A 26713-nucleotide genomic window follows, 5' to 3' on the forward strand; every position below is an offset into this window, starting at 1 on the left:
CTAGATCCCCAGTACATGCTTAGATTCCAGGTCTCTCCACTAATATTCTTTTTCACCTATCATTTCACTTAGTAGCAACCCCACCTTCCTAGGCTTAGTTTAGCTTTTTTGCTGCTATTGTGAAAAACAGCTGGCATGATAAACATCCTATATCTTTCCTACTTAAATGTATTAAATGAGTTTCTCTTTTATTTACTACAATTCTGAAATTTTTATATTTCAACGTCTAACAAATAAGAGGGTTTGAGACTTAAGAGAAAATGCCATAAGTAATTACTTTAGCACCCTATCAAATGTTAATCAGTGAAAGCCATTATTAATGATTTAACAGAAGCAATAGGCAAAAAAGTTCTAGGACCATTACTGCTACAGCTGCTATTTTATAAATATGCAAAGTTCTCATCCATTAAGAAGATACAGAAGGCAGGCACAAGAGCTAGCAGAGCTGAAATCTAATGGCTATTCTCTGATTCACTATTAGTACTAAATACTTCTAGAGTTAGTGGGGAAAAAAAGAGAGTTTGACTTGGGTTAGGAGAGGGGCTAATATACACAGGTCAGGACATACCAACCTTTTCCAAGTGTGGAAACACGACCTATAATCCCAATTAAATCTAGGGAGAGAATTGTGAACATAACTTCCCCAATTTTGGCCCCTCTTAATGGGGGTAATCCACCTTCTTAATGGGCAAGGGTGTCAAATGATATTTAGATGAACCACAAGAAAAAAAAAATCTTAGTGACCAGACAAAATAATTCCACTGGAAGCAAGTAGTCCCAGACAAACTGTAACTCTCAAACCCCCAGACTTCTTTCTTGAGATAGTAGACAATTAGAAATTTATCCACATTCATAAATATTTCCAGGCCTAAGTATGAATCAGGCAGCTGGCAGAAGAGGAAATATCCTCTACAATTCCAACAGACGAGGAAGGCACAGTTGCTCGCCAATAGTTCACTTTTGTAGCCATCCGGCCCAGTCAATTTTGATTGCTGTATCCACAACTGATCATGACCATGTGTTCAAAGCTAAAGTACCTTTGATTGGACAGCAACTTGCTTAAGAAATGATATAGTAATCCTCTTTCCCTGGGCTAGTGGAACCTTGACAGCAAGACATCCCATATATCCCAGCAATTAGAAAAGAATGGCTATATTCCAGGATTTAGGAAACATCCATCATTTTAATTTTTCCCCATTCCATCAAAGAGTGTAATTCCAACAATACAGAAATCGTGTAGATCCAAAATGGAAAAATCAAGCATTGCCTTCTCTCTTCTTCATCCAAGTACACATTTCCATGTTAAAGTATTGTTTGTAGAATCCAAGTGGTTGAATCATTATGGTCTGTTAGATTTTTTGTGACAATCCAATTTGTTTGTACACTTTATGTAGTGAAAATGGAGAGGCAGATATCAACTTCTAAAAGAATCTGTAGGCTCTAATATTCCAGAAATATTCCATATAGTATGAACACAAATGCCAAATAGCTCCATCAGGTAGAAGGGATATATCCAAGGAAGGACTTAACATTATCCAAGAGAAGGAATAATTAATTCTAGAAGACAGGTAACTCCAAAAATGATGCTTCCATAGGAAATCTTCCATCACATTATATCTCAGGAACAGATATCCATTCAATCAGCTGCAGGAAATATCCTCTACGATTCCATAAGATACCAGCCATTGGGATAGAAATCACTTCCGTTTCCAACCCAAAATAGGAAACATTGAGAATGCCCAAAACTTTAAATCCATCTGGGGCCCCTAAATATGAGTTTCTGTTTCTCACCATATCAAATACAAAATACCTGCCTACAGAAACCTTGGAACTTACCCATCAAGTCTCCGCTCATAACGTCCTTCTCGTGCATGAAGTGACGGTGGGGGACCATAAGCAGGCCCTCCACCACCTCCTCTGAACCCAGAAACCTCTCTACTACGAGATGCTATGGAAACTGTATCATCCAATCCCCGAGCAGCACTCGGGATGGTGCCTGGTTCATTATAATCCGTGCGTAGGTCTCTATCTCCCATTTTGTTGACCGAGTTGTGAGCTTTCTGTGCACTTTTGATGTCCACAAAATCCACAAAGGCAGCCACTCCTCCTTCAGATCCCCTCTTGGGGAGAATTTTGACACTTTCCACACGGCCATATCTGGAAAAAATAAAGTCAATGTTATTGCTGCATATCAATAATTTTCCAAAATGAGTTCTTAGATTTTTTTTTTTTTGACAATTTGCGTTATGTATGTAGGAGGCACGACCTGCAAAATGACTTTTTAAATGGCTCTCTTTTACACTTACATTTCTCTCTCTGGGGAAAATATCTGTAAAAAAAAATCTGTATTACATTATTACATTACTCTCATTTCTTTTTTTTTTTTTTTTTCAGATGGAGTCTCGCTCTGTTGCCCAGGCTGGAGTGCAGTGGCGCAATCTCGGCTGACTGCAAGCTCCACCTCCGGGGTTCATGCCATTCTCCTGCCTCAGCCTCCCGAGTAGCTGGGACTACAGGCACGCGCCACCACGACAGGCTAATTTTTTGTATTTTTGTATTTTTGGTAGAGACGGGGTTTCACCGTGTTAGCCAGGATGGTCTCAATCTCCTGACCTCGTGATCCGCCCACCTCGGCCTCCCAAAGTACTGGGATTACAGGCATGAGCCACTGAGCCTGGCCCATTTCTTAAATATAATATTTACTAAACTCCCCTTCATCTTTCTAGAACCCTTAGCTGAAATGCACTTCTTTTTTTTTTTTTTTACTTTTTTTTTGAGACAGAGTCTCACTGTCACTCAGACTGGAGTGCACTTACTGCAACTTCCGACTCCCAGGTTCAAGTGATTCTCATGTCTGAGCCTCCCAAGAAGCTGGGATTACAAGCATATGCCACCAAACCCAACTAATGTGTTTTGTATTTTTAGTAGAGATGGGGTTTCACCATGTTGCCCAGGCTGGTCTCGAACTATACATTGCTATTTTACAGATTTCATTTTAACTTAATTCATTAAGTGACAATCGTACTGGAAAACTGAAGTACTCAAACACTCCTTACTTAAAGGCAAAAATAAATCCAAATATTTTTGTGTCCATTTGCAAGTGACAGTCTAATTTTTTTAATGTAATCTTTTTGCTACTTTTCTTTCTCCAGGGAGTTATAACTGTTAAACTTTATAATATAGGTATAATTAAAATTATTTATACAGGCTGGGTGCAGTGGCTCACACCTGTAATCCCAGCACTTTGGGAGGCCCAGGCAGATGGATCGCCTCTACTAAAAATCCAAAAAAATTATCTGGGCATGGTGGTACACATCGGTAATCCCAGCTACTCGGGAAGCTGAGGCATGAGAATTACTTGAGCTCAGGAGGTGGAGATTGCAGTGTGCCAAGATCGTGCCACTGCACTCCAGCCTGGGCGACAGAGTGAGACTCGGTCTCAAAAAAGAAAAGAATAGAAAATACATGAGAAAAGTGACTAGGGTTCTAATCCCGATTCAGTTATTAACTATATGGTTTTAAAAGGCACTGTTGAGGCCAGGCGTGGTGGCTCACGCATGTAATCCCAGCACTTTGGGAGGCTGAGGCGGGCAGATCACGAGGTCAGGATTTTGAGACCCAGACTGGCCAACATGGTGAAACCTCGTCTCTACTAAAAATTAAAAAATTAGCCAGGTGTGGTGGCACACACCTGTAATCCCAGCTACTCAGGAGGCTGAGGCAGGAGAACCACTTGAACCCAGGAGGTGGTGAGGATGTAGTGGGCCGAGATCCAGCCTGGGCGACAGTTAGACTCCATCTCAAAAAAGAAAAAAAGGCACTGTTCAGGAGCTTAACACATCCTGGGAACAAAACATAGATCCCTAGCCTCATGACAGTTATTTACAATTTTCAGTTTGTTGGTATGTGAAAAGAAGACCCCTCCCATTCTAAAATTGTTTCCATCAACCGCATACGAAACTCACTCCATAACTTCCAAAGCATCAATTACACAAAGCTTTAAAATCCTTAGTATGTTAAAATCCAAGGAATTCTCTCAATACTCCTCCTTTCTAGAAGTGACTACATTCAACCTTTATTGGCTAGGCTATCAATAGGAACGCAATGATTAATTTTAATCTTAGCTTTTGCAACTGACCTAATAAGCAATAGGAAAGAACTGCCACATACTTCATTCTCACACAAGTCATACTACTATAGAAAACAATTCTCTCTGAGTCATTCTTGAAGCAAGACAACAGAACACCAATGAAAACAACACATTCAAATTTTGCATCTAATCCCTCTTTGCCCAGTTAATTTCTAGAGCTAAAAAATCACATCTGAGTCTTTTTATGATCATTAACATTACTGTTCTATTTCCAGGGAATGAGATCCCATCTTTACTAGCTCTCAAAGTTTTGAAATCCTGCTATGGGAGAAAAAGTTATTATAGAATTGTACATGAGGATGAGTATCAAGCCTTTTGAAGATGCACGCAAATTACATAGCCACCCACCCAACTGAAACCCAATATGTAACTTCCAAAAGATCACATTTTTATCAAACTACCCATGGCTTTGTGTATTGCCTACTTTTCCACCTTTCCATCCCATCACCACCACAGCTGTGCCTTATTCAAAAGCAAATAATCAGCTGGGCACGGTAGCTCACACCTGTAATCCCAGTAATTTGGGAGGCTGAGGCAGGAGCATCAGTGAAAATGGCCATGAGTGACTCATGGCCATGCCACTCACCTCCAGCCTGGGCAATAGAGCAAGACCCTGTCTCATAAATAAATAAATAAATAAATACAGTAGAGACAATAAATGTTTGTGCTGGTTTTTTACATTATAAAAAGATTAAAATCATTCCTCTTTTGAATTCAGTTGAATCATAAATGTATCCATTACAACCACCAAATTATGTGAACTAATGTAGTAACACTAATACTTATATTACCTTTTTGTAACAAAATTTTATAAATGAATTACTAATTTATAATTCAACCCACGTGAGTTTATATTTAGACCAAAAGGGCCGGGCACGGTGCCTCACACCTGTAATCCCAGCACTTTGGGAGGCCGAGGCGGGCAGATGACCAGGTCAGGAGATCGAGATCATCCTGGCCAACATGGTAAAACCCTGTCTCTACTAAAATGCAAAAAATTAGCCAAGCATGGTGGTGCCCGCCTGTAGTCTCAGCCACTGGGGAGGCTGAGGCAGGGGAATCGCTTGAACCTGGGAGGCAGAGATTGCCGTGAGCCGAGATCACGCCACTCCACTCCAGCCTGGGCAACAAGAGCAAAAACTCCATCTCGAAAATAAATAAATAAATAAATAAATTTAATAAAAGCTGTTACTTGTCATCAACATAACTGAAGTAGATATTAAGACTACTCCACTCACAATTACTGATATCCCCAAATTTCAACACACTAAATGTAGCATGTAACTTGAAATCATATACTCAGATTACAAGACTCCCACAATTTGAACATAACCAAGACAGTAAAATTTGTAATATGTCATATACCTCATGTCCGTTAAAATAAATTAAAACCAAAAGTAAAACTTAACAATTATCCAGCAAGTCAATAATAAATCTAAATAGCTAAATGACAATGACAAATTAAAACAGTTAATAGTTTTATTCTGGCTGGGCACGGTGGCTCACACCTGTAATCCCAGCACTTTGGAAGGCCGAGGCAGGCGGATCACGAGGTCAGGAGATCGAGACCTTCCTGGCCAACACGGCGAAACCCCGTCTCTACTAAAAATACAAAAAATTAGCTGGGCGTGGTGGTGGGCGTCTGTAGTCCCAGCTACTTGGGAGGCTGAGGCAGGAGAATGGCGTGAAGCTGGGAGGCAGAGCTTGCTTGCAGTGAGTCGAGATTGCACCACTGCACTCCAGCCTGGGCAACAGAGCGAGACTCCGTCTCAAAAAAAAAAGTTTTATTCTATCTAAAGACATATCAAAATTAGATATAAACCTATGGAAAAGAAGAAAATAATTACACATTATATCTCTGATAGGGAACTCTTAAAACTCAATGAAAAGCACAATCCAATTTTTTAAAATGAGACTGGACACAGTGGCTCAAGTCTGTAATCCCAAAGCTTTGGGAGGCCAGGTGGGAGGATCACTTGAAATCATGAGTTCCAAACCCACCTACACAACACAGCAAGATCTCATCTCTATAAATATATATATATAAATTTTTTTTTTTAATTAGCTGGGGCTGGATGCAGTAGCTCACTCCTGAATCCCAACGCTTTGGGAGACCAAGGGAGGTGGATCATTTTAGCCTGGGAGTTTGAGACCAGCCTGGGCAACATGGCAAAATCCCAACTCTACAAAATATACAAAAAGTAGCTAAGTGTGGTGGCACATGCCTGTAGTCCCAGCTACTCAGGAGGCTGAAGCAGGAGGACTGCTTGAACCCAGGAGGCGGAAGTTGCTGTGGGCTGAGATCACGCCACTGCACACCAGCCTGGGTGGCAGAGCACATATACATATACAGAGAGAGATACATAAATGGCCAATAAACACATGAAAAGATGGTAAATTTAGTCATCATTAGTCATTAGGGAAATCAAAATCAAAGTCACAATTATATACTATTTCATACCCACTAGGGCAGCTAAAAAAAAAAAAAAAAAAGGCAATGACAACTAATAATGAGGATGAAGAGAATTCTGAACCCTCATACATTGCTGGTGAGATAGCCACCCAGCCTGGGTGAAAGAGCAAGACCCTGCCTCAAAAAACAACAACAAATATACAGATATTTACATAGCTGCATTTTTCATAATAGCCAAAAATGAGAAACAATCTAAATGTCCATCAACTGATGAATGGATAAAAAACGTGGCATGAGCTGGGCATGGTGGCTCAGGCCTATAACCCCAGCACTCTGGGAAGCCAAGGTGGGCGGATTGCTTGAGCTCAGGAATTGGAGACCAGCCTGGGAAACATGGTGAAACCCTGTCTCTTAAAAATAAAAATAAAAGCGGGGAGGGCATGCCCATCCAATGGAATATTGTTCAGCAACAAAAAAGAACGAAGTTCTGATATATGCTAAAATATGGATGAACCTTGAGAACATGCATAATGAAAGAAGCCAGTCATATACTGTATGATTCCATAATACACAAAAGGTCCAAAATAGGCAAATCCATGCAAACAAAAAGTAAATTAGAGATTGCTAGGGGCTGAGGACAAAGGAGAATGGAGAGTGACTGCTAATGGATGTGGGGTTTCATTCTGCGGTGATGAAAATATTCTACAATTAGATAGTGATGATGGTTGCACAACTCTGTGAACATATTAAAAATAGCTGAATTGTATACTTTAAATGGGTAAATTTTATGGTTTATGAGTTACAGCTTAATAAAACTGTTATCTTTTAAAAATACAAAAAATACCTGTCCCTGCCCTTCAACACAAAAGATTTTGTATCTCCTTTAGTCACAAGCTTCTATATTACCTCACTATAAATCAACTGTATGCCAAATCTACTATAAATAGGCAACCATGGAAGGCATTTTTCTATTTCAAGCATGCCTAACTAGGAACGTTATATATGATGAGGTGCTGATGACAGTCAAAATCTGCTAGCTTCATTTCATGGTAATACAGAACTCTTTCAAGAAATTTATTATGAAATGATTTATATATATAATGGATATATGAGCTGTTCTTAAATAACTGATGTATTCCGGCCGGGCGCAGTGGCTCACACCTGTAATCCCACCACTTTGGGAGGCCAAGGTGGGTGGATCACAAGGTCAGTAGATCGAGACTATCCTGGCTAACATGGTGAAACCCCGTCTCTATTAAAAATACAAAAAAATTAGTCAGGCATGGTGGCAGGCGCCTGTAGTCCCAGGTACTCGGGAGGCTGAGGCAGGAGAATGGCGTGAACCCAGGAGGCGGAGCTTGCAGTGAGCCGAGATCGCACCACTGCACTCCAGCCTGGGCAACACAGTAAGACTGTGTCTCCAAAAAAAAAACAAACAAACAAAAAAAAACTAATGTATTCCTCCTTTAATCACTCTTTTCAGTAACAAATATTTAGTAACAAATAATTACTAAAGATGGCAAAAGATACTGAGAATCCCTAAAGCCAGCAAAAGAAAGTTAACTACAGAGCCCTAATTTCATTTTTAGAAAAAGCTCATACCCTGAAGTATTTCTCTACCAGGAGGGATGGGAGGAGGGAAGGAAAAAGAGGTGGGCAAGAAGATTTTTCATAGTTTGAAGATATGTATTAGCTCTATGCCAAAAATAATAATAATAATTGAGCTGTCATATAATTTTGGAACTGGCAAGGAACTGGCATGATATAAAATCCCTAAACCATAAAGGAAAAGACTACATAAATCAAACCACATAAAAATTACAACTCCTGAATCACTTGAACTCGGGAGGCTGAGGTTGCAGTGAGCTGAGATCATGCCACTGCACTCCAGCTTGGGCAAGAGTGAGACTCCATCTCAAAAAAAAAAAAAAAAAAAAAAATTACAACTCCTATTTAGCAAGATATAAAGTCAAAAGACAAATGGAGAAAAAAATACTTGCAACACTTGAAAAATAAATTATTTCCTAACTATACAGAGTTATTACAAATCAAGGGAAAGAGATGCCTGAACAAAAAACAGGCAAATGTGGCTGGGAGCGGTGGCTCACACCTGTAATCCCAGCACTTTGGGAGGACAAGATGGGTGCATCACCTGAGGTCAGGAGTTTGAGACCAGCCTGGGGGCAATACGGTGAAACCCAGTCTCTACTAAATTACAAAAAATTTGCCAGGCGTGGCGGTGCATGCCTGTAGTCCCGGCTACTCAGGAGGTTGAGGCAGGAGAATCATCTGAACCCAGGAGGTGGAGGTTGCAGTGAGCTGAAATCCAGACACTGCACTTCAGCCTGGCAACAGACTGAGACACCATCTCAAAAAAGAAAAGAAAAAAAAAAAAAAAACAGGTATATACCTGCATAGGAAGATTTTCTAAAACACACTCACTCACAAATGGTAATTAAAACACACTCTGTGAGTGGTGGCTCACGCCTGTAATCCTAGCACTCTGGGAGGCCGAGGCCAGCAGATCACCTGAGGTCAGGAGTTTGAGACCAGCCTGGGAGCAATATGGTGAAACCCCGTCTCCACTAAAATACAAAATTTAGCCAGGCATGGCAGCATGCGCTTGTAGTCCCAGCTACTCGGGAGGCTGAGGCAGGAGAATTGCTTGAACCTAGGAGGCGGAGGTTGCGGTAAGCTGAGATCTTGCCACTGCACTCCAGCCCAGGTGACAGAGTGAGACTCCAAGTCAAAAAAAAAATTAAAATTAAGATGAAAAACACACTCAAAGCTGCTCAATTTCACTCAAAATCTTAAAAATGGGCAGGAATGATGGCTAACGTCTATAATCCTACCACTTTGAGAAGCCAAAGCGCGAGGATGATTTGAAGTCAGGACATCAAGACCAACCTGGGGAACAAAGCAAGACCCCTCCCCACCTCCCCACTCTACCCCCGTCTCTATTAAAAATAAAAACATTAGCCAGGTGTGTTGGCACTTAGTAGTAGTCCTAGCTACTCGGGAGGTTAAGATGAGAGTTTGAGTCCTAGCTACTCGGGAGGCTGAGACGGGAGCTTGAGCCCAATAGTTCCAGGCTGCAGTGGGCCATGATCACACCACTGAACTCCAGACTCGGTGACAGAGCGAGACATTGTCTCAAAAAAAAAAAAAAAAAAAAAAAAAAAAAACCCACAAACCTAAGTTCACAAACCTAGAAATCCCATTCACAAAAATTTATCATACATGTATAATTGCACTTGTCTGCAAGAGTACAAAATTGCTTATTACAACACTGCTTACAGTATTTAAAAAAAAAAAAAAAAAAAGCAGCCAGGCACGGAGGCTCATGCCTATAATCCCAACACTTTGGGAAGCCAAGGCAGGCAGATCACTTGAGGCCAGGAGTTTGAGAACAGCCTTGCCAACATGGCGAAACCGCCATCTCTACTAAAAGTACAAAAAATTAGCCAGGCGTGGTGGCAAGCGCCTGTAGTCCCAGCTACTTGGGAGGCTGAGACACGAGAATCACTTGAACCCAGGAGGAGGAGGTTGCAGTGAGCCAAGATCGAGCCACTGCACTCCAGCCTGCACAACAGAGTGAGACTCTGTTTCAAAAAAAAAAAGCAACCACTACTCTACTTGCTGTCTTTATGGAGTTGACTACTGTAGCTAGGTACCTCATATATGTATATCATACAGTCCACTTTTCCTTCTTTTGCAACTGGCTTATTTCACTTACGTAGTGTCTTCAAATGTAGCATGTGTCAAAACTTCCTTTCTAAGGCTGAATACTCCACTGTATGAATTCTGTTTATTACACATCTGATAAGTGCATTCTGTTTATCTATTCATTGGTCATCAACATTAGAGATGCATTCACCTTTTGGCTATTGTGAATAGTATTGCTGAAAACATAATCGTTTTTTTACTTGTTTTGTTCTAAGACAAGGGTTTGCTCTGTTGCCCAGGCTGGAGTGCAGTGGTGCAATCATGGCTCACTGCAGCCTCAACCTCCCAGGCTCAAGCCATCCTCCTATCTCAGCCTCCTAAGCAGCTGGGACTACAGACAGGCACCACCACACCCAGCTAATTTTTCCCACAGAGATGAGGTCTCAACATGTTGCCTAGGCTGGTCTCCAATTCCTGGGCTCAAGCAATCCTCTAGTCTCGGTCTCCCGAAGTGCTGGGATTACAGGTATGAGCCACTGCACCCAGCCAGATTACTTTTTTATATTAGAAACTATTTATTGGTTCTAAGTAGAAAGGCTTTAAGAAAATGTTAAGACTGGCCGGGCGCGGTGGCTCACGCTTGTAATCCCAGCACTTTGGGAGGCTGAGGCGGGCGGATCACGAGGTCAGGAGATCGAGACCATGGTGAAACCCCGTCTCTACTAAAAATACAAAAAATTAGCCGGGCGTGGTGGCGGGCGCCTGTAGTCCCAGCTACTCGGAGAGGCTGAGGCAGGAGAATGGCGTGAACCCGGGAGGCGGAGCTTGCAGTGAGCCGAGATAGCGCCACTGCACTCCAGCCTGGGCGACAGAGCAAGACTCCGTCTCAAAAAAAAAAAAAAAAAAGAAAATGTTAAGACCAAGAATAAGCTTAATTCAACCAATAAAACTATAATCCTATCTGTTTACTGAATCCAGGGTGAGTGCCTAGATTCCTGAACATAGAAAACTTGATAATTATAACTCCTGGGAAAAGGCATCTGTTTCCAGTAAAGCTCTGAATGTAGACATTCCTCAGAATTATTGCAGGCTTCATTACCCCAGTAAGGAAAAAAATTATATGTGTCTGTGTGTGTGCATGTGTGCAGTTTTGTTTTGTTTTTTTGAGACAGAGTCACTGTCACCCAGGCTGGAGTCCAATGGCACAATCTTGGCTCACTGCAGCCTCAACCTCCCAGGCTCAAGTGATCTGCCCGCCTAAGCCTTCCAAGTAGCTGGACTATAGGTACATACCACCACGCCCAACTACCTTTTATTCCCCACTGAGAATGGGAAAAGTGCTGGGATTCGGCTGGGAGCAGTGGCTCACACCTGTAATCCTACCACTTTGGGAGGCCAAGGTGGGCGGACCACGAGGTCAGGAGATCGAAACTATCCTGGCTAACACAGTGAAACCCTGTCTCTACTAAAAATACAAAAAATTAGCCAGGCATGGTGGTGGGCACCTGCAGTCCCAGCTACTCAGGAGGCTGAGGCAGGAGAATGGCATGAACCTGGGAGGCAGAGCTTACAGTGAGCCAAGATCGCATCACTGCACTCTAGCCTGGGAGACAGAGCGAGACTCCGTCTCAAAAAAAAACAAAAAGCAGAAAGTGCTGAGATTACAGGCATGAGCTTCACCGAAAAAAATTATTTATGCACATACATACTCACATTATATTTTACTCCAATCTAATGAAAAATTATTTATTAAGTAAAATTAACTTTTAACAAAGGGACAGTGTCCAACTGACAAACCTCTCAAAAGATGTCAAATTATGAGGAGAAAAATTCCGAAGTTTCTGTAATCTTTAGATTCTACTGGTTAGAGCAAATAAAAAGCCTGAATATTTTAGACAATCTTGGAAAAAACTCACAGTGTGCTTCCTCCCCAGAGAACAAGACAGGAGTTTATACTGCAAGAATCAAAAAGTAAAGTGCAGGAATATAAATAATCACGCCTGTAATCCCAGCACTTTGGGAGGCCGAGGCAGGGGGATCACGACGTCAGGAGATCGAGACCATCCTGGCTAACACGGTGAAACCCCGTCTCTACTAAAAATACAAAAAATTAGCCGGGTGTGGTGGTGGGCGCCTGTAGTCCCAGCTACTCAGGAGGCTGAGGCAGGCGAATGGCATGAACCCAGGAGGTGGAGCTTGCAGTGAGCCGAGATCGCGCCACTGCACTCCAGCCTGGGTGACAGAGCGAGACTCCGTCTCAAAAAAAAAAAAAAAAATGTTAACTGATCATTCTTTAAACTTATTAAATACCTGAGCCTCTCCAGTCAACATTTTAATCTTCTGAATTATAGTACCTCTAGAACTAAAAGCTTTCTCCAGAAATAAGAAGTCTTTTTAGCAAGAGTCCTCTTGAAAATTATTTTTAAAACAAATTTTAAATCAATCCAATATACAGGAAATAAAATGCCACAACTCTTTGAGACACAAAGCTGTGATGAAAGTTCCTTTTCTGGCCGGGCGCGGTGGCTCACGCCTGTAATCCCAGCACTTTGGGAGGCCGAGGCGGGCGGATCACGAGGTCAGGAGATCGAGACCATCCTGGCTAACACAGTGAAACCCCGTCTCTACTAAAAATACAAAAAATTAGCCAGGCGAGGTGGTGGGCGCCTGTAGTCCCAGTTACTCGGGAGGCTGAGGCAGGAGAATGGCGTGAACCCTGGGGGGCGGAGCCTGCAGTGAGCCGAGATCGCGCCACTGCACTCCAGCCTGGGTGAAAGAGCGAGACTCCGTCTCAAAAAAAAAAAAAAAAGAAAGTTCCTTTTCTATATCTACTTTTAGAATGACAAAGCAAATTTAGGTTGAAAGACAATGATCTGTGTCAAAAAAAAAAACACTGTGGAAAAGGGTTACTTCATAAGAAAAATAGAGGTAGAAGAGACAAAAAAAGAGAGCATATCTTGTATCTTTATAAAGCATAGATTAGTATGACAGAGTATAACGGAGCACACGGCCATTTTTTAAAAATTAACTGTGGCTCACGTCCATAATCCCAAGTGCATTGCTTGAGTTCAGAAGTTTGAGATCAGCCTGGGCAACATAGTGAAATCCCATCTCTACCAAAAATACAAACATTAGTTGGGCGTGGTAGCGTGCACCTGTAGTCTCAGCTACTCGGGAGGCTGAGATGGGAGGATCACTTGAGCCCAGAAGGTAAAGGCTGCGGTAGTAAGCCATGATCACACCACTGTACTCCAGCCTGGGTGACAGAGCGAGACTGTCTCAAAAAAAAAAAAAAAAAAAGAGGCCGGGCGCAGTGGCTCACGCCTGTAATCCTGCCGCTTTGGGAAGCAGAGGCGGGCAGATAACGGGGTCAGGAGATCGAGACCATCCTGGCTAACACGGTGAAACCCCGTCTCTACTAAAAATACAAAAAATTGGCCGGGCGTGGTGGCAGGCGCTGTGGCGGGCGCCTGTGGTCCCAGCTACTCGGGAGGCTGAGGCAGGAGAATGGCGTGAACCCGGGAGGCAGAGTTTGCAGTGAGCCGAGATCCCACCACTGCACTCCAGCCTGGGCGACAGAGCAATACTCCCTCTCAAAAAAAAAAAAAAGAAAGAAAAGAAAAGAAAAAGAAAAAGAAAACAGAAAAAGAGAATGAACTATAAACAGAGTGCAGTAGCACACACCTGTAATCCTATATAATTGGGAGGTTGAGGTGGAAGTATTGCCTGAAGCCAAAAGTTGGAGACTGCAGTGAGCTATGATCTCACCTGTGTATAGCCACTGCATTGCAGCCTGGGCGACATAGTCAGACCCCATCTCTTAATTAAAAAAAAAAAAAAAAAAAACTAAAAAAGAAAACTGACTGCAATATAATTTAAAACTATTTCAAACTTTAAAAATACTAATTAAGGAGAGATGTTTGATTGAAGAACGTAGCTGTTAGCAGAAGGATTCATTTCAAAGTAACTGATACACCAATGTCACATATAATAACTATACACCATTTCAAAACATTAAGTTTTTTGTTTGTTTTTTGAGACAGGGTTTTTCTCTATTGCCCAGGGTGGAGTGCAGTGGCACAGTATCGGCTCACTGCAGCCTCTGCCTCATGGGCCCAAGCGATCCTCCCACCTCGGCCTCCTGAACAGCTGGGACTACTGGTGCGCGCCACCATGCCCGGCTTTTTTTTTTTTTTTTTTTTAACAGCCTGGGTTTCACCATGTTGCCCAGACTGGTCTGGAACTCCTGAACTCAAGTGATCCACCTGCCTAGGCCTTCCAAAGTGCTGGAATACAGGAGAGAGCCATTGTACCTGGCCAAGCTCTTTTAAAATCCAACTCATTATCCAAATACAGTCATGCATCACTTAAGAACAGGGATACCTTCTGAGAAATGCATCTTTAGGTGATTTCATCATTGTTAAAACAACACAGGGCGTACTTACGCAAACCTCAATGGTAGAGCCTACTATACACCTAGGCTATGCATTGGGTGGTAGTGTTGTATCAATTCTGATTTCCTAACTAGAAGGACTACATGGTGGCAATACAGGAAAGTGTCCTTGTTTCAGGGAGGTACACACTAGAGAATTTAGAGTGGAAGGACATCATGCCATAAAGACAACAGAGGGTAATGGAGCAAGTGTGACAAAATGTTAACTGGTGAATTTGGGAAAACGAGATGTAGGAGTTATAGTCTGATCCTGAACCTTTTTTTTTTTTTTTGCTGGGCCCAATGACTCATGCCTGTAATCCCAGCACTTTGGTAGGACAAGGCAGGAGGATCACTTGAGCCCAGGAGTTCAAGACCAGCCTAGGCAACATAGTGAGACCTTGTTTCTCTTTTTTTTTGAGACGGAGTCTTGCTCTGTCGCCAGGCTGGAGTACAGTGGCACGATCTCGGCTCACTGCAACCTCCAACTACCAGGTTCAAGTGATTCTCCTGCTTCAGCCTCCCAAGTAGCTGGGATTACAGGCATGTGCCACCATACCCAGCTAATTTTTGTATTTTTAGTAGACACAGGATTTCACTATGTTGGCCAGGATGGTCTCGATCTCCTGACCTCGTGATCCACCCACCTCAGCCTCCCAAAGTGCTGGGATTACAGGTGTGAGCCACTGGACCTTGTCTCTATAACAAATTTGTTTAATTAGCTGAACATTATGGCTCATGCCTATAGTCCCAGATACTGACAGGGCTAAGGTAGGAGGATACCTGGAGCCTAGGAAGTCGAGGCTGCAGTGAACCATAATTATGCCATTACACTCCAACCTGGGTAGAAAAAAACAATTTTTTTATGAAAATAAATAAATAAACAGGGGCCAGGCACGGTGGCTCACGCCTGTAATACCAGCACTTTGGGAGGCTGAGGCGGGCAGATCACTTGAGGTCAGGAGTTCAAGACCAGCCTGGCCAACATGGTGAAACCTTGTCTCTACTAAAAATACAAAAACTAGCTGGGTGTGGTAGCACACGCCTGTAATCCCAGCTACTCAGGAGGCTGAAGCACAAGAATCGCTTGAACCTGGGAGGCAGAGGTTGCAGTGAGCTGAGATCACGCCACTGCACTCCAGCCTGGGCAACAGAACAGACTCCGTCTCAAAAAAAAAGGCTGGATGCAGTGGCTCACACCTGTAATCCCAGCACTTTGAGAGGCCGAGGCAGACAGATCACTTGAGCCCAGGAGTTCGAGACCAGCCTGGGCAACAGAGTGAGACCTTGTCTCTACAGAAAATACAAAAGTTAGCCAAGTATGGTGGTATGCGCCTGTAGTCCTAGCTACTTGGAAAGCTAAGATGGGAGGATCTCTTGAGCCCGGGAGGTCCAAGGGACAGTAAGCAGTGATCATACCACTGCACTCCAGCATGGGTGACGAAGTGAGATCCTGTCTCAAGAAAAAAAAAAAAAAAAAAATACAGGAAGGAGAAAAGCAGATAGGCCATAGCTGATAAGGTTGTTGGAGATGAACGATAGGTACTTGGGATTCACTGACTATTGTGTCCACTTTTGTGTATGTTCAAAATTCCTGAGAGAATTTTTAAGATATATAACACGAATTGATCATATAGTAACATATATGCTTCTTTACTAACACACCAAATAAAAGTATCTAGGCCAGGCGCGGTGGCTCGTGACTGTAATCCCAGCACATTGTAAGGTCAAGGCGGGTGGATCACCTAAGATCAGGAGTTCAAGACCAGCCTGGCCAACATGGTGAAACCCCGTCTCTACTAAAAATACAAAAATTAGCTGGGCATGGTGGTGGGCGCCTGTAATTCCAGTTACTCGGGAGACTGAGGCAGGAGAACTGCTTGAACCTGGGAGGCAGAGGTTGCAGTGAGCCGAGATCGTGCCACTGCACTCCAGCCTGGGCGACACAGCAAGACTCTGTCTCAAAAAAAAAAAAAAAAAAAAAAAAAAAAAAAACAGTATCTGGCAGCAGGTCTAACAGCCACTGTAATTTCCAAGTTGTGATGACAATAATGAAGTATTTGCAAAAACTGTAATATAAAATATGAAAATACATATGATTTGTATTGGTGACAAAAATCACAACTACTATTAGTTTTCTCTGTATTATAGTTGAAGGAAATATTAGATCCCAGTAAGAAGTTACTAAAAATAAAGATGTATTTTCCCACCCAAGTTTAGTACTTCCTCCTGAATTCTGATCGACGAGGTCTTCATTAAAGATTCTAACATCGGGCTGGGCACTGTGGCTCACGCCTATAATCCCAGCACTTTGGGAGGCCGAGGCGGGTGGATCACGAGGTCAGGAGATCAAGACCATCCTGGCTAACATAGTGAAACCCCGTCTCTACTAAAAATACAAAAAAATTAGCCAGGCATGGTGGCGGGTGCCTGTAATCCCAGCTACTCGGGAGGCTGATGCAGGAGAATGGTGTGAACCCAGGAGGTGGAGCTTGCAGTGAGCCGAGATCACACCACTGCACTCCAGCCTGGGCAACAGATAGAGACTCCGTCTCAAAAAAAAAAAAAAAGGGTTCTAACATCCTTTTCACATAATAAAGTAATAAATTACTCTTTTATCTTTTAATCCAAGGAGACTTTTAAATAATATTGAATGCAAATGAGCCTTCACTGCAAACAGCATAATTTTTTTTTTTTTTCTCGAGACAGTCTTGCTCTGTCACCCAGGCTGGAGTGCAACGGCATGATCTCAGCTCACTGCACCCTCCACCTCCTGGGTTCAAGCGATTCTCCTGCCTCAGCCTCCCAAGTAGCTGGGATTATACGTGCTTGCCACCATGCCAGGCTAATTTTTTGTATTTTTAGTAGAGATAGGGTTTCACCATGTTGGCCAGGCTCGTCTCGAACTCCTGACCTCGCCTCAGCCTCCCAAAGTGCTGGGATTACAGGCATGAGCCACCATGCCCGGCTGCAAACAGCGTAATTTTAAAAAATTACTGGTTCAGACAAAATACTTCTACTACCTACCAATTTGATTGGTAAAAGACAAATCGCTATATGTTAAATGTAGTTTTGTAAACTGTAAAATGTTTTTGAGTACATAAGCCTCAGTTTTTAAATCAAAGGAAAAATAAATGATGTGTAAAAAAAAAATCACTTTTACTGAAACAATTTTAAGAATCAAAGAAACTATAAGTGTATTATCTGTAAAAGTACATATGTTATGTGTAACATAATGGGAATATAACAATCAAAGTCAATACAATGTATAATTAAAAGAATCTTCATATCATTTGGCAATGTTCCCTAATGACCCAAACAGCATATAATACAAAGACACAAACATGCAACCCTTGCATTTAAGGCTGGACTAAAAATCTAGCACCAGGTACACAGGATAACAAATAGTGTTTCTCGTTTGAATTTTCCCACAAATATTCCTTAATTCTAAGGATTGGAGAGTTCCTTAAACTATATAATACAAATCTTTAAATATGCTAGAGTTCATTTCATTTCTATACTCAAAATGAAATCATAAGTAATCAAATCCAAGAATTCACTAAATTTAAGTTAGGATTTTATAGAGCCATTCCACTATGGTTTTTTTAGATGCTTGTAATCTTCAACTTGGCAGACAGGATACATGTAGGGAGAACAATCTGAATATTGATTTACTTTAAAATTATGTCAAAAAAATCTTTTCACTCACTGCAAAGCATATTTCCACACACTAAAAACCAGCTAGATATCACACAAAAATTACATGGTTTTGGCCGGGCGCGGTGGCTCACGCCTGTAATCCCAGCACTTTGGGAGGCCGAGGTGGGCAGATCACCTGAGGTCAGGAGTTCAAGACCAGCCTCAACATGGAGAAACCCTGTCTCTACTAAAAACACAAAATTAGCTGGGCATGGTGGTGCATGCCTGTAATCCCAGCTACTTGGGAGGCTGAGGCAGGAGAATTGCTTGAACCTGGGAGGCAGAGGTTGCGGTTAGCCGAGATCGCACCATTGCACTCCAGCCTGGGCAACAGGAGCGAAACTCCGTCTCAAAAACAAAACAAAAAAAATGACATGCTTTGTAATAAAATGATTAACATTCTAATTGGTTTCCACAGAGGAGTACACTATTTTCATTCAAAATATGTGTAGCTGTAAGGCAAGTAAAAATAGTAAGTTTAAAGAAAATTTTAAACCAAATAGTAAAGAAGATTATTAATTTAACTACAGATAAACGTACTCTATTTAGTCTCCTTGTTCAGCAGGCTAATATATGTGTTTCAAGGGGCTGAAAAGCACTTATTTCAAATCATCTAATAACACAATTCAGGAGCCCAATTTAATGAATATATACACTCAAGGTATTTTCAGACTACATTATTTACTCTAAATACTGTGGACGGTTAACTACAGCTCAAACTAACACTAAAAATGTTTTAAAAATAAAAGCAAGCAGGCCGGGCATGGTGGCTGGCGCCTGTAATCCCAGCACTTTGGGAGGCAGAGGCAGGCAGATCACTTGAGGTCAGGAGTTCGAGACCAGCCTGGCCAACATGGTGAAACCCCGACTCTAATAAAAATACAAAAATTGGGCCAGGCGCAGTGGCTCATGCTTGTAAGCCCAGCACTTTGGGAGGCCGAGGCGGGCAAATCACAAGATCAGAAGTGAGACCAGCCTGGCCTACATAGTGAAATCCCGTCTCTACTAAAAATACAAAAATTAGCCGGGTGTGGTGGCAAGTGCCTGTAATCCCAGCTACTTGGGAGGCTATGGTGGGAGAATCACTTGAACCAGGAAGGCAGAGGTTGCAGTGAGCTGAGACCATGCCATTGCACTCCAGCCCAGCCTGGGTGACAGAGTGAGACTCCGTCTCAAAAAAAAAAATAAAAAATAAAATACAAAAATTAGCCAGATGTGGTGGCGTGCGCCTGCAATCCCAGCTATTATGGAGGCTGAGGCAGGAGAATCACTTGAACTGGGAGGAGGAGGTTGCAGTGAGCTGAGATCAAGCCACTGCACTCCAGCCTGGGTGACAGAGCGAGACTCCACCTCGAAAAATAAAAATAAAAATAGGCCAGCACGGTGGCTCACACCTGTAATCCCAGCACTCTGGGAGGCTAAGGCAGGTGGGTCACCTGAGGTCAGGAGTTCGAGACTAGCCTGGCCAACATGGTGAAACCCTGTCTCTACTAAAAATACATAAATTAGCCAGGCATGGTGGCACGGGCCTGTAGTCCCAGCTACTCAGGAGGCTGTGGCACAGGAAGTGCTTGAACCCAGGAGGAGGTTGCAGTGAGCCAAGATCCTGCCACTGCACTCTAGCCTGGGCAACAGAGCGAGACTCCATCTCAAAAAAATGAATAAAAATAAAAATAAAAAAGTAATGAAAATAAAAATAAAAGCAAAGGCTAGGCAAGCTGGCTCATGTCTATAATCCCAGCACTCCGGGAGGCCAAGGTGGGAGGATCACTTGAGCCCAGGAGTTCAAGACCAGGGCTAGGCAACATAGGAAGACTTTCCATCTCTACAAAAAATGAGTCAGGTGTGCTGGCACATGCCTGTGGTTCTAGCTACTTTGGAGGCTGAGGTGGGAGGATCGCTTGATCCTGGGAGGTCAAGGCTGCATTGAGCCGTGATCCATCTTGGGTGACTGTCTCAGTCAGTCAGTCAGTCAGTCAGTCAATTAATAAAAGCAAAGAAATATATAGTCTCTAATTAGATATGCTGGTTTTCATGGAATATTTTAAATTTTTTAAAAATTTCAGTAAAATTTCAAACTAGGGGGAAGGGAAACTTGAAAGACTATTTGGAAAAACCTCCTACATAAATTTTCTCAAAGGATTAGTGTTCACAGGATTTAAAATGTCCCATAAATAAAGACTGAAACCTCTTCATAAGCACACCACACAACACAATCCCAGCAATCACAAGTCTACAACAAAGGTAGTTGAAAAAGGTGCCCTCTACACAAGCGAAACACTATCATTCTTCCTGGCAGTGAGCGCTATATTTTCCTCCAATCTGCCAGGGGCGTTCCTTTCGGGAAATAAAATCCATTTTATTATTTTTTGTTATTTTGTATAATAATTCTGTATAATTTTTCTGTATTATTCTGTATTGCTTTATATAATTATTCTGTGTAATTTTTAATGTTTCAAGATAACTCTGAATTTTTTGTTTTATTTTTAAAATGTGCAAAAGCCTATCATGAAAATAGATACTGAAAATCAGAATATTCAAAAGCAGAGGTGGTTTCATAGATGGGATGGGGATGGTATGGGTGATATGGCCATAGACAAGAAGTGGTTTCATAGAAACCTTCTGGTCTCAAATGAAGAAGCGATGTAACAATGACACAGGCTACAGTGAGTCAAATTTGTTTAAGTCTAAAAATATCCCTAGTAGTCAGGACAAGGAAATTCAATTATTTTATATTGTGTCCCAGAGGTAAAGAAATCTGAATATACATAAAATGTAATAACTATTCCATCTATTTAACTCAGGAAAACCACTGTGATCAAACATTTAAAATCAGCAAAAACAAATTACATTTTTAAATGGGTCTCATTCTTTTTTTTTCCCCCCCTGAGACAGAGTCTTGCTCTGTCCCCCAGGCTGGAGTGCAGTGGCACCATCTCAGCTCACTGAAACCTCCGCCTCCTGGGTTCAAGCGATTCCCCTGCCTCAGCCTCCCAAGTAGCTGGGACTACAGGTGCACACCACCACGCCCGGCTAATTTTTTGTATTTTAGTAGACAGGGTTTTACCATGTTCACCAGGCTGTTCTTGAACCCTTGACTTCGTAACCCACCCGCCTCGGCCTCCCAAAGTGCTAGGATTACAGGCGTGAGCCACCGCACTGAGCCTCTTTAACAGTATTTTTACACGAGGGGCTACCTCACTTTACCTCCGCATAATCTTTAACCTAGTCTCTAAAACTGGAGATGGATGGGAAGAACGCAAATTCGCAACTTAAAATCTGAAAACATAAAGATTTTAAATATTTTAAGGGTTTTATTCATTTGCTCATTCTAATTCAAGGAGTCGCCTTTGCACACACCTCTCTCCCTCTCATAACTAAAAGACAGGAACCAATTGTTGTATAACTCCTCCCTTCCCCCTTCAACCCAGCTAACATACAAAGGAAAGGACTTTCTCTATTGTGCCCCTGTAATGAATCTTTGTTAACTAAAACCCGATTCAGAAATAGTTCTCATTTAATTTTTTTAAATCCGCAAACTGAAAACTGTAAAAATAACAACAGATTTATTATATTGCAAGAAAAGAAATGCCAATTTTTGTAAATGTTCTGATTATGTTTTAAGGATTTGGTCTTTCTTTGGCACTGGGGAGGAAAAAGCCAAATCGCCATCCTCCCCTCAATCTACTGTCCATTTAAAAACAAACAAACAAACAAAACAACTAATCAGAAAGTAAATTTAAAAATTTTTTAAATAATTGACTGACCTCTTTTTTGTTAAAATGTCTCTAAGCTGTCCCCAAAGCTGTCTGATTTAATCTTTTTTGTAAAATCCAAACACTTACTACAAAAGCCTAATCACTGTTAAGAGAACATTCATCTTGAAAACGTGTTATATAATGTATTCCCAGTGTACAACTCTTAATCCTGTAAAACAGTTATTAATGTAATCAGCTAGGGAAAAGGGTAACAGTAGGCACTTAAAGTTCAGTTTTAATATAGGTATTGCATGGTTTTTCTCATTCTGATTTCTACAAGACACCAGAAGTGAATACCATTTCATTTCTTGCAGAGCCATCATTCTGGTACAACTACCTTTTTATTCCTTTCACTTAAATTACTCATATTTCATTTTTACTCCTAGAAGCAATCACACATTTTACAAAATATATCCCATAATTAGGATAAAAGGCCTTGAGTTCCTCCAAACAAGGTCCATTTAGCTCCACAGCTGGATCAGCAGGAGCATTTCTTGTACATGCATAAAGATAAACAAGAAACCAGAAATAGACATTACCTGGATTTTGGGGGGTGAGGGGAGGAAGTGTGGAAACTGGCAATTCCAGGGTCAGGGGTGGAGATTTTTCTCTGTATACCTTTCACATGCTTTGAACCCATAAAAATGTACTGTCTATTTAAAGAACTAAATAGATTTGTTTAAAAATGGAAAAAAAACCTTTAAAATAAAAGGATTTCAGGGACACGTGATCTGCTTAGTTTTAAAATAACCTGCTTTTATCAGTAGCATCCGCCTTTACTCTGCAATAGGTAAGATACTCCTCTGAATGCAGTCGTGAGCAAACTGCCAGCTAAGCCGTTTTTCATACAGTAATGTTCCTCCAGACTGCCGCTTTCCAAGGCAGCTCGAATCCTCCGCCCCCTCCTCCCTCCGTGCATTCTGAGATCGGCTCTGCTGATTCCCACATAAAGTGGGTCCTGGCCGCCATTTTAGAAAGTCATTCACACAAGCCAGACCGCAGCACCGTCCACTAAGAATCCTTCCAAAGCTGCCTGGGACGATTTCCTCTTTCTTCTCTCTGCCCCCTCATCTTGCAGAGGGGCCAAACTCCCAGCCATAGGCATGCAATGTCTCTGGAATCTGCATAATGAGAAATGACACGTCTGGGCACATAACACTGAGGAGCGAGCGAATGCTGCAATGCACGTGCTTGCACATCGGTGCATACGAATTTCCCAGGCAGAGACCTACAGAGAAAGTCCACAGGGGATTAAAGTGAGCACATCTAAGTGGTTTTTCCACTCCAATAATCTACACCTAAATGATTTTTCCATCAAAACACTGACGATACTCGGGAAGAAGGCAGGAGGTGGGGGGCGGGTAAGGGGTGGAGCAGCGCCAGGAAGAGAAAGTTCCCATCTGCTTCCCAATCCAGCCCGTGGTCTCCCCTTCATCCTAGGGCACAGAGGTGAATTTTTGCTCCCTGCCTCCCCCCGCCCCCGCCTGGTTTCTCAGGCACGACGTAGTAAACACCGGGAGAGTCCCTGGAAGCGCGCACCTCCCCCCAGCCTGCCGAGGACAGCTCGAGCAGGTTATGAATGGCCCCACGATTCCCGGCTCCTTTTCACACGCGGACACGCGCAGACGCGCGCTCCAGCGGCGAGGGTTTAATGCCCCAGTAACAGCAACCACCAACACAATCAATGATCCTCCATTTAAAAGACAGGAGCTCCGCCGCCGCTGCTTCCATTTCCTTATCCAAGCGGCTCAAAGCAAGCGACGCAATCTATTTTTCCCATGGTGACTCATTAATGAGGACGCTCCATAATTTCCTTCACTCACTACATAGTAAGGGAAATTAAAAGCCAAACTTGAAACCTTCCAGGGTCTTAAATATTGGAATAAGCTGTCATTTTCGAGGACAATCACAGATTTGCTATGGTCTCTCTGAATTTGCACCAAGTCCAAGCCAATCGTCATTTTAATAAGTGTTTTATGCGGAGGCCTATCCGTTACGGTACACAGGCATTTCACAAAGAAAACGCGCTGCATGCTAGTCAATAAGATGTATCAACGACAACATTTATTCCTATAATTCACAAAAATATTCAGGGGAGGGTTTTTTTTTTAAGCTACATCTTCTTATCGTAAAAGGTTTGGAATGTTTTACCGTTTGATTTGGGAATTCAGGGGTGGGGGACACCAGGGTCTTAGGGCGGCCGGGGAGTGCGACCCGAGACTACGGGCGCCGGGGCTGGCAACCTCCTGTCAGAGCCCGCGGTCTCCTCCGCCGGGGACGAAGGAGCCCAAACGGGCGCACCAACTTATTTCACACCACTCTCCACCCAGCCCCGCAAAAACGAGAAATGTTTGCCATTCCCAGTGAGTTTCAAGGGTGCAAATCCTCCGGAGAGGTCCTAGGTGGTCTCTCCGGGTCCGCGAGGAGCCCACAGTACCTACTGCGACTTCTGTTTTCGCACCGCCTTTCCCTTCGCACGGAACCCTCCCGAAGTCAGACATTGCCGAGCGCCGGCAGAGCGGCTCGGAGTGGCGGCGCCGGACCCGGCTGTCGGGCGGGCTCCGGGCCGGGCTGCTTCGGGCCGGGCACTGCGCGCAAGGACGCGACCCCGCCGCCCAGCGCGTCTCCCACCGGCTCCCGGGCTGACGCGAGGGCAGCCTCGGGGCGCCAGCTGCGTGGAGGCCGAGCCTCGGCCACCTCCCTTGTCAGGGACGCGGCCGCCGGGGCCCCGCGGGCTCTTCGAAGGCGGCGCGGCTTGGCCGCCCGCACCGCCGACACCGGAGGCCCTACGCCGCGAAGCGGTCGGCCGAGCGGCTGACGAGGTCCCGCAGCGCCCGTGGGCCCGGGCCGGGGTCCTCCTCACCAGCTCCGCGCTCCGGGAGGGGACGGCAATGGGCCGGGGCGGGAAGCGGCGCCCGAGGAGCGAGCGCGGCCGCGGGCCTCGTGTCACTCACCGTTTGAAATGCTCGATGATCTTCTCTTCCCGCACGTTCTCGGGTAAGTTGCCCACCCAGAGATGCCTGGTTTCCCGGACCATGCTGGGCGGCGTGCCGGCGACCGCCGCTGCTGGCTCCCCCTCGCCGGCTTCGTACGAGACCGTCAGCGCCGGGAGGCGGGTGCCGGGGCGGCGGCGGCGGCGGCTGCGGCGGTGGCGTCGGCAGCGGCGGCGGCTCCTCCGGCTCCCCCCCGTGCAGAGACCATCCCTCTCCCCCAGGTTCTGACTCTCGGGCCTCGCAGCTCCGCTCTGCCGCCACCACACACCCGAAGCCGACCCTCGCGCTCCGGCAGCGCATGCGCCCGGGCAGGGGCGGGCGGGGGAGCGGGAGGAGGGGCGAGCGGGACACGGGCGGCAGCGACTACGACGGAGCTGGCGCTGTGGCAGCCGGACGCTTCCCACCGGAGCGCGCCGCCCGCCTCCCGCCGCCGCACTGCCTCCCCCTCGCCGCGGGCGCGCGCGCGTCCTCCCGCCCGCCAAGGCGGAGAAGCTGATTTCCTCCCAGCCGGCGCGCAGGCGCGCGGGCCGGGCGAAGAGGTGAGGAACTACAGGCGGGGAAGGAACGCTCGCGCGCTCGGCCCCGGTGCGCAGGCGTGCAGCTGCTAGTGGAGTCCCGCTGCCTGGCGGGCTCTCGGTCGGGTTCCCGCGCCGGGCAAGGGGCGGCTGAGGAGGCAGGGGCGGTCTTTAGTCCCTCCAGCGGCAACCCCAGGCCCCGGTCTGGTGGAAGATATGAAGAGAAATGCAGTTGGTTTCCACAGGGCTACGGGTCAAAGCGGCTGCCAAGGCCTGTCCCCTAGAAGCCAGGACCCCTTCGTCCTCCGCTCACCCGGCGGCCAGCGCCTGGCGTTTCCGGGCACTTAGATCCCGGCCTGCTTGGGAAAGCGATCAGAAAAAGGGTGCCTTTCTCACCGCCCTGCTGAACAGTAACTGCTTCAGAAACGCATCCCATCCAAGAGTCACTGGCTTGTAACATAAAGCAACTTTTTTTTTTAAATACGGAGTCTTGCTCTGTTGCCCAGGCTGCTGGAGTGCAGTGGCACAGTCTCTGCTAACTGCAACCTCCGCCTCCCAGGTTCAAGCGATTCTCCTGCCTCAGCCTCCCAAGTAACTGGGATTACAAGCACCCGCAACCACACCTGGCTAACTTTTGTATTTTTATTAGACACAGGGTTTCACCATGTAGGCCAGGCTGGTCTTGCACTCCTGACCTCAAGTGATCTGCCCGCCTCGGCCTCTTAAAGTGTTGGGAGTACAGGCGGGAGTCACTGCACCTGGCCTAAGCAACTTTCTTATATAGGATCTTGGGAAACCGTTTGCAAGATATCCTTGCTGATAGCTATGGTATACAAGGAATAAAACGGAAATGAGACAGGAATCCAATATTGTTCCACTCAGACCGTAATTTAATATTTAAACAGAGAAAGGAATTAGACCTCTGGCCTTTCCAGGCCTAAGAGCTTTTGAAACCTACAGTTGAACTTTCTTTTTTTTTTTCCTTTGAGACGGAGTTTTGCTTTTGTTGCCCAGGCTGGAGTACAATGGCGTGTTCTCGGCTTACTTCAACCTGTCTCCTGGGTTCAAGCGATTCTCCTGCCTCAGC

General features: G+C 44.3%; 1 protein-coding gene across 3 annotated transcripts in view; it reads right to left on the reverse strand.

Moving 5' to 3' along the window:
• Positions 1 to 25558, reverse strand: part of SPEN (spen family transcriptional repressor) — a 92854-nt gene extending 67296 nt beyond the window's left edge. The window contains exons 1-2 of one of the 3 annotated variants that reach the window (XM_055262496.2): positions 25073 to 25558; positions 1837 to 2157 (exon numbers count right to left, since the gene is read on the reverse strand). In XM_055262496.2, coding sequence (XP_055118471.1) covers positions 1837 to 2157; positions 25073 to 25155 — 404 coding nt within the window. In that variant the 5' untranslated portion in view covers positions 25156 to 25558. Of the gene's footprint in view, positions 1 to 572; positions 2158 to 25072 lie in introns of those variants that run through there. The other 2 variants (XM_063631787.1, XM_055262497.2) reach the window with 2 other exon arrangements.
• Positions 25559 to 26713: the final 1155 nt, after the last annotated feature.

The sequence above is a fragment of the Symphalangus syndactylus genome, chromosome 22 (genome assembly GCF_028878055.3).
Source record: "Symphalangus syndactylus isolate Jambi chromosome 22, NHGRI_mSymSyn1-v2.1_pri, whole genome shotgun sequence".
NCBI lineage: Eukaryota > Metazoa > Chordata > Mammalia > Primates > Hylobatidae > Symphalangus > Symphalangus syndactylus.